We start from the raw sequence: 13,181 nt of genomic DNA on the forward strand, positions 1-13,181 counted from the left end.
CTTTTGGGGTTGGGACCAAGCCTGATTTGCATATAGTCTTTCCCCTCCTGTAGTGGCTTGGCAGGTGCAGAAACGATGGTCTGTATGGTAGCCCAGAGCTGTGTCAGTGGTTATGAATAATTTGACCCTTCCAGCTATCACTTTCTGTTTTGCTTATTTGGTAAGTGACCCACATTTCTTTTTGTTAAATGGGAGAACGAGGGGACGTGTTGAAGGGCGCACTAATTGCAGTTTTTTTTAATTTTAAAATATAAACAGCAGCACTAATCACCCCTAGAAAAGGCCCGTTTTATTATTTTCTTTGGTCCTTTGTATCTGGCTTAATACCAACCTCCTCTAGCTTCTAAGCACTGGAACAGGACCTGAACCCATGTTACATTGCCTCCTCTTGTTCCCAAAGCAAGTGCGTTGACTCAGATATATCCTTCCAAATATATATTTTTTTTGGCTTGAGTAAACGGATGGTTTACTTTGAAGGCGGAGGGTAACCTCATGTACATAAATTATCTCACCTTGTGTCTATCTCCATGTGCCTATGATGCAGGTCTGGCAGATCTGGGTCAGGTCACAGTGCCAGACAGGATTGGTGGCAGAAGCCACTGGGGCACACCCCTCATCACCAGCCCGGTGGCTCACGATGTGCAAAGCAGACCACGAGAAACACTGATAAGATTTGTGTTCATGCTGTGCTGTCACTGTACTATAGGCTGCTCTTGCCCATTCCCAGCTAGCTAGACTTAGCCTCCCTACCCTTCCTGCCGTTCTATTTCATAATTTTAATTTTTATAGGGCGCCTAACCAAAAGACCAATTTATTTTTGGTATTTTTGCCCGATTTCATGCGGCTTACAAAAATGGAAATAATTACAATTCCCCTTTTTAGTCCAAATTGTGTTTTTTGCCCTAATCCCCACCAAAACACACACACATCTCCCCCACCTCCCCCAAACACACACACACACACACACACACACACACACACGTTTAGTTTTTCCGTTTTTTTTTAAAAAGGTCTAATGACCTAATACCATTCATGTTTCTGCACTACTGCATAGAACGCCCTGCCTCTGAACCCAACCATTCAGGCCTTCTTCACTAGTGGACTGCCAACCTGTTGGTGATGGCGTCTTCATGGTTTTTCCTGAATCGTTATTTCTCCTGCTAACAAGATTTAGATTCCAGGTGAAGAAACCATATAGCTGCATTTACAACTGCCTTTTTCAGGTGCAACACATCTCTTGACAATACCTCTTTGTCCAGTGGCCCATGGGTTGCAAGGGGAGGTCAAGGGGGAGCAAGGGGTAGCAGGTGCTACCCCTGGAAAACCCCAAATGATGTCCCTGGGCTTTTCCTTGCAATATAAAAGGTGGGACCTAAATTTTATTACAGCTGTTTTGTCAAAATATGACCCTGCACGTTGAGTCGCATTTTTCATCTGAATAAAGAGTGCTGGTTCTGCCACCAATCAAGTCCCAGACATAGGGGCGGCAAGCCACTTTACCTTGGTTTTTAAAAAGTAATCTTATTCTCACCCATGTTTTATACCCATCTCCTTATTTGCTGCAATTTCAAAGTTCTCAACAGATTCATTGAGGGGCTAAGCACATTATATTTTAGCCCCTTCTCAGTGTGGCACAAGGGCCAGAAGCAGAAAGACATCTTTGTACTCCTGGAAAAGCAGAAACCTTTCTCTTGGAAAAAACTACCTAATATTTGTTAGGACCTGCTTTTGAATACCAAAATTGCCAAATGGTGGGCTTTGCTTGCATGGATGTCGGACAGTAAAATGTATTGCAATATGCTGTACCTCAAACCCTGGTCAGGTTATTTTTTGTTAGGTTGGCAATCTGCCGAAAGGCTACCCAGTTGGAAGACGCACTGTACTTATTTGTTATTGATATTTTATTTCTATCGTGCTCGTACACAAGTGTTCCAATGACAACGGTGAGAAATGTAAATACCCTGCAATTATGTATTACTACTGTTGAGTTATAGCACTGATGAAGACACAATGAGCATTGTTGGGATTTGAAAGTCTCTAAATCAGTATTTTTCCACTATAATTGATAAATATGGATTTTATTTTTTTATTTCACTCATTATGATTTAGTGCTCAGATCTTGTCAAACTAGATTGGCTTGTGGTTGTGTAGCCATTCCATTCAGGCTCCTCACTCTTTTTGACAAATAGTGCTCATATTCTCTGCTGCAAAGAGGGTAACTGCGCTTTGAATCTGGCATTCCCTTAATTGCTGGTGGAATTCCCTCCAGTTCTTTTTATACTGGGTGAAATTGACCAATCGTGAAGCTCAAGATCTGTAAAGTTGGTTTCTTGACGAGGAATTGCACTCTTGTCCTTACCTTGAAATACCCAAGGAAATGTATCTCTGGTTAGACTGTCTGGCTAGGTTATAAATGCTGACACATTTTGTGTGGGATGCAGTCACTTGATTAAACTGTATACTGAGAGGTGTAAACTTGGAGGGATCTAAAGCATTTGATAGACAATCAATTGATTGAATCTCGTAAACGAGGCATCTAATCCCAGAGACCGAAGTTAGACGAGAGGCGTTAATGTAAACACGGTTAACTTCAATTTAAGGTGGCTTCTTTCTGTTTCTAGATTATCTCCAGGGACTTCAAGTGTAGTAAGAATGTTCACTTCCCCTGGGCTCATACTGACCATCCCACATACCATGCCTCAGCAGCATCATTCTTATAGTGGATTTACAATAGTTTATGTAGTTTCGACTGAAATCTGTGTCAGTATTTGGTGGTGCAATTAAAAGTTGACAGTCTTGCAGAACAGTCTGTGGTAGCTTAGTAACCCAAAACGAGTATTCTCGCTTTAGCCGGCCAACTGGGTGCACCTCTTGTGGGAAAGTGTTCCTTGTTTCAAGATGGAGTCTTCTACCTAACCGGGCCATTACAGTTTTATGGCCTAGTCTAAACTAATATAGCCGCTTCAATATATTGGTTTCTCTTTTGAGTGTACAGCACATTACGTTATGCCGTTTTTCATGCTTCTCTTGTTCAGAACGAACATTATTCTGCCACACCATTCATCAAGAAACTGGAAATGAGGACAGTTCTCAATACAAAACAATCCAACCCCAATATTCTTTTTTTTTTATTAGTATTATATTTAATGGAATGCTTTTAATGGGAGATGCTAATTTATTTTACTACTGATATTGTGGATTCAATCTGAAATAAACCGGTATTGCTACCACTGATTCTTGGCATGCCATTTTTATTTCCTTAGTTCCCTTCAGTTTTGATCCCAACACTGCTGCCGGCCGGCTCTCAGTCTCCGATGACCTTACCACTGTGACAAACCTACGATACCTAGAACAGACTCACCCGGTCACTACTCCAGAGCGTTTCATCGCAGAGCCCTGTTTACTGGGTTCCAGGAGTTTCTCCAAAGGCCGGCATTCATGGGAGGTGGACATCTGCGGAATCCTGGATTGGCGCGTGGGTGTAACGAGCCAGCCCAATGGCCATAGGATGCACTTTGACTACAAGTGCAAGAACTGCTGGTACATTAAACAGATGCATGTCTTGGAGGACTTGAAGTGCTGGGTCTCCAGTCCATATGGACTGTTGGTGAACCTGAAAAAGAAGTTGAACACTGTCCGTGTGGAGCTGGACTGTGATGAGGGCGAGCTATCGTTTTACGATGGGGAAGACCGAACGCTCATCTACACATTCTTCAAGAACTTTGCAGATGGGGTTTTTCCATACTTCTATTTGAATAACTTTAATCTTGTTCCGGGGCCAGGATCGCTGAGTCTCCGCCCAATTACCATATCCATGATAGAGAATCCCATGCGCTAGTCCCCCTCTAAATGTTTTCTGGAAAAGAGGGGGGGTGATTTATCTGTTCCTGCATCATTCTTGATTTATTCTCAATTGATGGTTCTCCAAATCTAAGAAAGAAAATTACTGATTTGCATGAATCGGTTGGCACATTTGAGTTTTTGAATACTGCATAACATTTATGTTTTTATTCTGTTTAATGTTAAAAGGTATATTCCATTTAACTTGCCTTTTTTTTCTCCCTGAATAAAGGTGTGTGCCATACAGTTGGCTTTTTCTTTTTTGTCTTAGTCTTCACTTGCGGGGAAGCTGGTTTACTTGCTTTACACCATCCGAAAAAGAGGGCACTTAACGTGTCAACACCTCCTAGATTGATACCAGGCCCAGGTGGCCTGTGAGCAGCTGTTTATGCGAGGGGTTATACAGTGCATAAGTGTATGCTTGTACAGGAAGCAGATGCTCATGGAAGGTGTGAGCAGAAAAGTGACGGAAGGCATTTGGTCGGTTAGAATGACCCCTTCTAGAGTTAGGGCATATCTTGAATGCAGAAGTGAGAATGGGCATTGGAGTTGCTCAGTCCAAATGATTGTGTGAGGTTGGTCGAGTGACTTTTGACTGGGATAATTCAGGTTCTGCGTATTTTTTGAAAATGTTTCTTTTGAAAGACTGCACTTTTGGTTGACGAGATTTCAACCCGTTTTTTGTTAAACTCCTCCACACCCTTACACACACATATGTACTAATGTAATTGGTCGATTCAATCAAGTGTATGACCAAACTGTAAACTTCGAAGAGTCTTTCAAAAATGAAAGCACAGTATATTGGGTGTAATGATAGCAGGAACAGTCACATTTCCGAATGCTGTACACATTCCTGATTATACTAGTTGCTGTTGAACTATTTTGTAGTAAGGGAAGGAGCTGTAAATGCTACATTTTAACAGCACAAGACACCCACCTCTTTATGCATTACTGTATTTACAGATCTATATACATATGCAATCCAGCTTTTACCTTGGTTGGGGATCATGGAGGGCAGAGATGCTGACCACACTCTGTGGTTCCCTCCAGGTTGAGAAGGTTGTTCTTAAAAGTGATCTCTGTCCAAATCTTTCATTTCAGTAGGTTGCAGTGATGGGTAGCCAGGAGATTTGCATATCTGCAAATATGATATGGGTATCCACATGATCCGATGAGTTTGCACAGTGAAGGTGTAGATTGTGAAGATGGGAGGACCAAGAAAATAGCCCTTTGTCCCTAACAATAGTGGTGTGATGGAAGGCGTCTGTGTTCCAGGAAATTGGGGGATGCTGGGATGGGCCAGGGACGATGGTTTTCTGAAAGACGGGAGGGAGACTTAGTTGGGGAAGGATGGTCAACCATGTCAAATGATCCAAAAAATCAACAATGAGGCTCAATGGTCAAGGAGTTGTAGATGGGGGATGGGCAATGCCTTTTGTGGCATGCCTCCTATTGAACCCAGATTGCAGGTGGTCGGAGTCAATTTGCTGCTAGCTAGCTAGCTAGTGAGTGAGGTGGTTGAAAACTACATGTTCAAAAATGGGTGGGCAACTTGAAACCTGATGGGGGAGATACCAGGGTGAAGTGTAACATTAAGGGAGCAAGAAGCAGTGGAGAATGCCCTGACTTGATCTACATGAGGCGACGCACTCTATTGGTTTGAACTTTTCTTTTAGTAAGTTTAGGAGGGAGGACACAGTTAATTGTAAGGGGTAGTAAGAGGTGTGATGAATCGAGGAACTTGTTCCTTCATCCCAGGGTGGAGCCCCCCATGAGGCTAGACAGGGGAGCCCACTCCAATACCCTCTGTAGAGGTTTAAGCAAGTGAGACCTCACCTTAGACCCCAAGGCATGAACAACAACTCTTATGACCAGGATGTTAGAAAAACCTCCTTCATTTTATTAAATCATCAATCAACATCTGGTTCATATTAAAAACGACTGTAAAATCTGATACAAAAAATGTAAACAAAAGTTAGACAAAAATTAAATCTGCTGACTTAAATCTAGCACATAATCCTAAAACATTTGGCGCATTTGCAGAAAGAAAATGATGCCCATCACTACAGCTTGAGGTTTTTCCCAAAGAAGCATCTTTCCTTGACTGCGTTCTGTCTTATGAACAGCGGTGCTCTGCTCTTGTATATGAAAAGAACTTCATCATGCTGATAACACTGATGAATGTACTAACCCCAATTTCTGTAAAAGCGTCATAAATGTTTTAGGATTATGTGCTGGATTTAAGTCAGTTTATTTAATTTTTGTTTAACTTTTGTTTACATTTTTTGTCTGATTATTTTACAGTCGTTTTTAATATGAACCATTTGGTGATTGATGATTTAATAAAATGAAATAAGTGTTTCTAACATCCTGGTCATAAGAGTTGTGGTTCAGGCCTTAGGGTCTAATATTGGGTTTTATGTTGTGGATGTTGAAAAACAGTTCCTCTGAATAGAGACAAGCATTTAACCTTTGGGGTAAAATGGAGGATATGCACTTGTAAGTTCACACTTGCCTTAGAATTATAAATTTAAGAGACTGGGTAATTTCCTTCCTTGTTGCTTTTCTTTTACATGTTCTGACCCCGGAAGGTTTTCCTCTAAACAATAGGGTCTGCTCAATTTTTAAATCCATCACTGAAATGACGTCTGCGTCCAACAATATTACTGCAGGAAATGGCAGAGTAAGGACTGCAAAGTATTGAGAGCAGAACGGCACTACAAGTACACTTTCACTTTCAACCAATGTATCTAGGACTCCGCCAAAATCCATGCAGTCTGACTCTTGAAACACAGAGCCATAACCGTCCACTTCTGCATTCCTCTGTACAAATACACCTTCTACCACAGTCTGTGCTTGCACATCACACCCAGAAACCTTATTTAGCAATCCCATAGCCTCCATAGTCCCATTTCCATGTCCGCCATCCTCAAAAGCCCCAGATGTGGCACATGTAATCCTGGACCTACCGCGATGTCGACTGACTTTTCATATTGTGTGTGGGAGTGGGTGAATACATTTCAAGCAGAGCCTTTTTTGTTTTTTAGGTGCTTGCAAAGAAACACCTTTTTTTAAATAGGGATTTTTGTTTTCTTCTTTTCCTCCTCACATTCTTACAATAACGTCTTCAATGCAGGCTGTAGATTGTAAAACAAAGTAGCATTGCCACTGGTGGACAGAAATGCCATTTGCATTGATAAAGTGCACATTTCAAGAACCAATGACCTCATTGTCACAGGAGAACATCCCAGCAGCACTCAAAAAATCACACATGCTTCTGTTGGTAAGACACCTTGCAACCTCTGGCTGGTGACAAAATACATTGGACTAGTCCCATACTTTTCTTGGTGGTGTGCATGAGAAAAGCACCTTCGCAGTGGGAAAAATGTGCTTCACTGCGTTCATCAACTTCTTCAGTTGACGGAACACATGTGAACAAGGCATGAGACCCAAATGCAAGCCTCCATAGTGCACCACCACAACACAAACAGTAGCGAAAGTGGCCACTACTCTACAACGTGCAAGCACAATGCCGAAACTGCACACATCAACACCGCACCACCAGACCTCCACTCCCTCCAAATCGCCATGAAAGCCTCTTTCCACAGCGCACTTGTGCAGATCTAGCACAAAGGCATCACCCACGATCAAAACTGTGTCTCTCAATCTTTGCCAGCCTCACTACGCAGAGTAATAAAATAAATGTTACCACCCATTCCTGTGGAGCACACCCTCAGCATCTGATTGGATAATCCCCACAGTCCCATTCCCAGCATGCTGAGAAGGGCAGGATGTGGCACGTGTGCTTCTACAACTACTGCGAGGGCCACACCCCAGTAAAGCAGGAGCAGTCCTTCTTCCCTTTCCACTATTTTTTGTTGAGCACTTTATTGGGTACTGTTAAATAGTCACACACGCATCTGCCAATCACATCCAAGACAGTTCTGTACAACACTTCATATGTACCGTTACACATTCAGACTTCAGGTGGTGTGTGATACGAAAGCACCTCCAGTAGAAAGTTCAGTAAAACTATCCAAGATTTCTGCATCCCCATGGGCACCCATCACCACAAAGTATGAATACTTCTTCTGCAGTATGTTTACAACTCTGTTATAAGTGCCTGTGGGCACGGTATCTGCCACTGAACGTCCATAACGTACTTAAAACACATACCGTTTTTTCTCCAATCACCTACGGTAAATGCGTTCAATGTTTTCATTTACCCATATCAGCTATGGTAATATCCAAACAGGAACTCTCTTCTTTCCTTCCGACAATGCTACACATTTCTTCCACACTAACCCATCTCCTACATGAATCGTAAAGATATCGCACAAAAGCAGCACTGAACATATATTAGCAACGTAAAACAAGTATATAGAGTGCATGCATCCAAACGGGATGCCTGCCCCTTACCTTGTACGCTTCAACCGTAGGCCTCTGCATTTCTCTGTACAAATAGACCTGCCACAGTTTTTGCATACACACCACAACCTGAAACTTTATTGAGCAATGCCTTAGCCTCCACAGTCCCATTTCCATGCCTGTCATCCTGAAAAGGCCCGGATGCGGCACATGTAATCCTGAAACTACAGCTGAGTCAGCTGAGTTATCGTGCTATGAACGGTAGGGGGGAAGAAATTTGAAACCAGGTAGGGGACTTGGTCTTTAGTGGTGGCTTTTTTTTTCTTGTTTTTTACGTGCTTGCAAATGACCTTTTTTGTTTTTTGCTTTGAGTTTGTTTTCTTCTTACATTTTCACCGAATTCTGGACAGTGCACAGTGTAAAAGAAAATGGCATTGCAAATGGAGGTCAAAGAAATGCCATTTGCATGGAAACGTGCATATTTTGTGAATTGATCTCATAGTGGGTGGAGAACATCCCATCAGTGCAAATAAATTCACACTTGCTTCTGTTTCTAAAATACCTTTCAAGCTCTGGCTCGGGGCAAATGACACCGGCATGGTCCCATACTCCTCTTGGTGGTATGCATGAGAAAACCACCTTGGCAGTGGGAAAAATCTGCATTACTGCATTCATCAACTTCTTCAGGTGACGGAGCAAACGTCCACACGACATGTAACCCAAATGTAGACCTCTGTAATGCACCACGACAACATTAACAGTAGCGACAGAGGCCACATATCTGCAAAGGTGAACCATACTGCACTCATAAAGACTGACCCTCAAAGCCTCCACTCCTTTTAACCTGAAATTAGCAGGAATGCCTGTATGCATGGCATACCTGTGCAGATAGTGCACAAAGGTATCACCCACGATCAGCATTGTGCGTCTCTCCTTCTCTGCCAACCTCACTACAGAGTATTGGGAAAAAATAGTACTGCCCCTACTGTGAGCCACACCCTGAACACCTGATTGGAAAATCCCCACAGTTCCATTTCCATGCCCACCATGCTCAGAATGGCGGGATGCGAAGTGTGCTTTCCCAGCTACAGTGAGGGATGCACCCCAGTAAAGCAGGGACAGTCCTTCTTTCCTTTCCACTGTTCTTTCTGCAGCACTCCCTCATTGGGTACTGTGAAATATTAACGCACACATGCACCAATCACATCCAACACCTCTGCATCCAACACTATAATTTTTGTACAGCACTCCATATGTACCATTAAACACTCTGAGTAGATGTTGCGTGTGCTTCCAATGCACCTCCAGTAGAAAGATCTGCAAAAGAATCCATGATTTCAGCATCCAAAATCCAGACTGTCCAAAAGGAAGCATATGCTTGGCAGGAGAGTACACCAAGCTATTGTAATTGCACATTGCATGTATGGGACAAACCACATACCACATGGAAACCAGAGAATAAGATGGTCTGGGACCCTGCAAGCAAAAGAGATCAGAAGAAAAGATATGCTTGGAAGGGCAGTACACCAAGCTGCTATAATATAGCATTGCGAGTTTGGGGCTCACACCCATATGAAAATCTAAGATCACATTGAGGTTCATTCAAGAAGGTAGGGGATCTGGGACCCAAGGAGATGAAGGTAATCACATAAGGAGGAGACCAGCTCCTAAAGTAGAACCAGAAGGAATCCAGTGGAAAAAGCCAAACACTAAAACATCAGAGTAATACATAGTGAAAAAAGATTATTTTGTTGTTTTAACCTCCTGAGATATTGGCAAGAACTGTCATTATCCCTTTAAGTTCTGGACAGTAGATTCAAGTTATTACTGTTAGTGTCTGAAGCAGAGTTTTTGGACAGACAATGACTGACTATCTGACATTCTGATATTTTCATTAGTTTTCGTTGAGGCTAGGAAACCACTTGGCTTTAGAGACAGAGGCTGTTTTTCCAAACCTTTTACTGCTAATAAAGGTTTATAACAAAAACATTGTCACCTTTGTGTTTGACACCTGTGAGCGTCTGATACTGTGCATGCAGGTGTGAGAGGTGTATGGAATTTTCTCCCGGTTACTCTCTTGTGCAGGGACAAGTGATAGTCCTTGATTGGCTGTATTTTCAGGCTAAACAGAGCCAGAGGGAGGCGATGCACTGAATTCCTCCCGAATGTAATAAACATTTTGGACGATCTTGCTTTTAAGTCAGTTCAATATTTCCACAATACTGTCCACCTGAGGGTGGTAAATTGAGCGCAGCTTGTCGTATCCCATCCCTAATAGGGATGTAATTTCTTAAAACAAATAGTTACACAAGTGAGAACCATTATCAGACTGTAGGACTTTGCATATCCCTGACCGAGGAAAAACCTTCTGTACTAGAAAGTTAGCTGCTATTTTAGCATATGGTTATGTGCACGAGCCAGCCTCAATCCAATGGGTGAAATGGCCAACCACAACAATAAGATAACAGAAATTATTACACCTGTTTAACATGTTCACGTAGTCAATGTTTAGTTCCTGGAATGGTCTGATTGGCCTGGGCAATGTGCCGTGCAATGTCCTGATGGTGTATCATGTACTGTAAAGATGACAAGCAGTACAATTTGCCACACATTCATTAACCTTTTCATGCAAGTTGGGTACAAACCAGTTCTCCTGAACATCGGATGCAATATGCTGTTTAGAAGTATGCGCTGGGTAATGCGTTTGCTCATGAGCAACTCCCATGGCACTACTACTTTACCTGTAATGTTTTGTCTCCATATCAAATAGAGCCTGTGAAAGTGAGCATTAACGCACACGTTCTTCTCATCCTGGAGTGCTTGACCTTGTAGTTCAACTATTTGTGTGAGTGTTACTGCTTTATATGGTATTGCTAACTGCAACTGCTGTATTGCCACCTCAGGATATGCAATGACATCTGGTTCCCACACATGCTGCTTCTTTGGCAGCCTTATCTGCTGCATCATTGCAGAGTGAAATGTGGGTCTTTATTTTGGGTGTGGGCGGTGCATTTAACCACTGCCACTAGTGTTGGTTGGGACAAACAGTAAATTAATCTCTCCTACAAAGGCGTGTGCTGCACAGGTGTGCCATCTGACCTCCTAAATCCTCTCCTTTTCCATCTGGACAACCCTGAATGTCTAGTGTTCACGTATGTGGAGTCAGAGTATATGGTCACTAAACATCCTTGCGATTCTTCTAATGCTTCAATTAATGCAATCTGTGTTGGAAACCTAGACTACCTCATACTCCCCGTCTACAAGGTGTGCCGCTGCTACACTTGTATGTCTCTGTACAGTCTCCTGATCAATTGTTGATCACCCATCGACCAAGAGGACCTACACTCTTCAAGTGCATCCTCCCTTGCATACATTAAATCATCCTCAGGACATTCAGACATTCATATGTAACACCAGCATGGACATCCTCTCCTTGCTGAACAGGTATTGCAAATAATGTGGCAGGGTTTACTGTGCGACGCCATACAATGTGAAAAGGCAGGCATGACTGAATAAAATCAAATGCAGAGGCCATTTGTGTGGTTAGAGTGGACGTGGATCATTTAAGAATTGCAAACCCTGCATGCTCTACGTATAACATTACAGAGCAACCCATAGTGGTTGAGGACTTTTCAATTGCAAAGGCTGCATTGGTCCACCTCCGCTCACAGGGGACTTGACCCTGCATCACTGAGTCCAATATGCCACTGTAGTATGCCAGGGGCTTGTGTCCCATCAATGTTTGCTGAGTCAACGCTGCAGTCATGTTCTGACCAACAGAATGTGAAAACAATTATTTCGTGTAATTGGGGGTTGCTAGTACTTGTGTGTTGCTTATAGCATTTTTAAGTTCCTGGAAACATGTAATCATTTCTGTAAGTGTTCCTTTGTTTTTTTCAGTCCCTGCAGCAAAGGCTTTGTGAAACTAGAATAGTCCAAAATCCATGTCCTATAGTAACTGTTTGGCTATGGTGTGTTTTGTACTGCAGCTGCTCGCTCTGGTGTTACTCATTTTCCTGCAGATGATATAATCTACCTCAAACACACTCCTACTTTCTGACCATATTACTTTATTGCAGAAACCCTGGGTAATCGAGACCTGGACCCCTTGCTCACTGTGCCTTAGAGCGGCTCAGTTTCATCTCTCTAATGAGGCCACACAATGCTGAAACCCATGCCTGGGGTTGCAGAGGGTACTCTTGCTCAGAGGAGAATTGCCTAGCTTTTCGGTGCTGGGCTGCCTTGTGGGTGGGACAAACAGTGATATGAAAATTGATGATGCTCCTTGCACGCTCCTTTGTAATTGCACTTTATCTTTGTCGATTTTGTACCCTTTCTCCACAAGCAATTTCAGCAGTGTCACTGAATCTTCTCTACACTGGTCTTCTGTTGGGCTACACACTAGGATGTCATCTACATCCTGAATGATGATGCTCTGTACATATGTTACCCAAGTCCATATAGAATACTTTGTTGAAAATGCTTTGGGACTTGCAGTACCCCTGGGGAAGTCTGGTGGGTTGGAACATTTGCCTGCTATGAGATATTGAGAATCGGGGTGCAATGGAATGGAGAAGAACTAATTTTTCAAGTCAATCACGTTAAAATATGTGGCCTCATTGGGTATATTGCAAAGAATCGTCATAGGGTTTGGTACTACTGGGAATTCAGCTTCTAAAATATTCAATGGGCGGAGGTCCTGTATCCTCCTCCAACTTGAACCCTTTGCTTTTTTAACAGTGTATATCTCTGTGTTGCATGGAGACTCTGAAGGTACTATGATATCCAGTTTCCATAGTGCCACAATTGTCTCTTGTATTCCGTCATCTGCTTCTCTTGCTAATGGATACAGTCGTACTCTGCTTAACACTGCACCCTAATTCAACTTGATATATACTTCTCCTTCAAGAGCCCTACATCATGGGGGTTTTTCACTCTATAAAGTGCTGGCTAAAGTCACCAGATCCTCCTGT

General features: G+C 42.7%; 1 protein-coding gene across 2 annotated transcripts in view; it reads left to right on the forward strand.

Moving 5' to 3' along the window:
* The window catches only part of TRIM35 (tripartite motif containing 35), a 229,003-nt gene extending 224,914 nt beyond the window's left edge, over window positions 1-4,089 (forward strand). The window contains exon 6 of one of the 2 annotated variants that reach the window (XM_069605655.1): window positions 3,264-4,089. In XM_069605655.1, coding sequence (XP_069461756.1) covers window positions 3,264-3,838 — 575 coding nt within the window. In that variant the 3' untranslated portion in view covers window positions 3,839-4,089. The remainder of the gene's footprint in view (window positions 1-3,263) is intronic. The other variant, XM_069605654.1, reaches the window with a different exon arrangement.
* The last annotated feature ends 9,092 nt before the right edge of the window (window positions 4,090-13,181 follow it).

This window comes from Ambystoma mexicanum, chromosome 4p (assembly GCF_040938575.1).
Source record: "Ambystoma mexicanum isolate Mex_15411 chromosome 4p, UKY_AmexF1_1, whole genome shotgun sequence".
Taxonomy (NCBI): Eukaryota; Metazoa; Chordata; class Amphibia; order Caudata; family Ambystomatidae; genus Ambystoma; species Ambystoma mexicanum.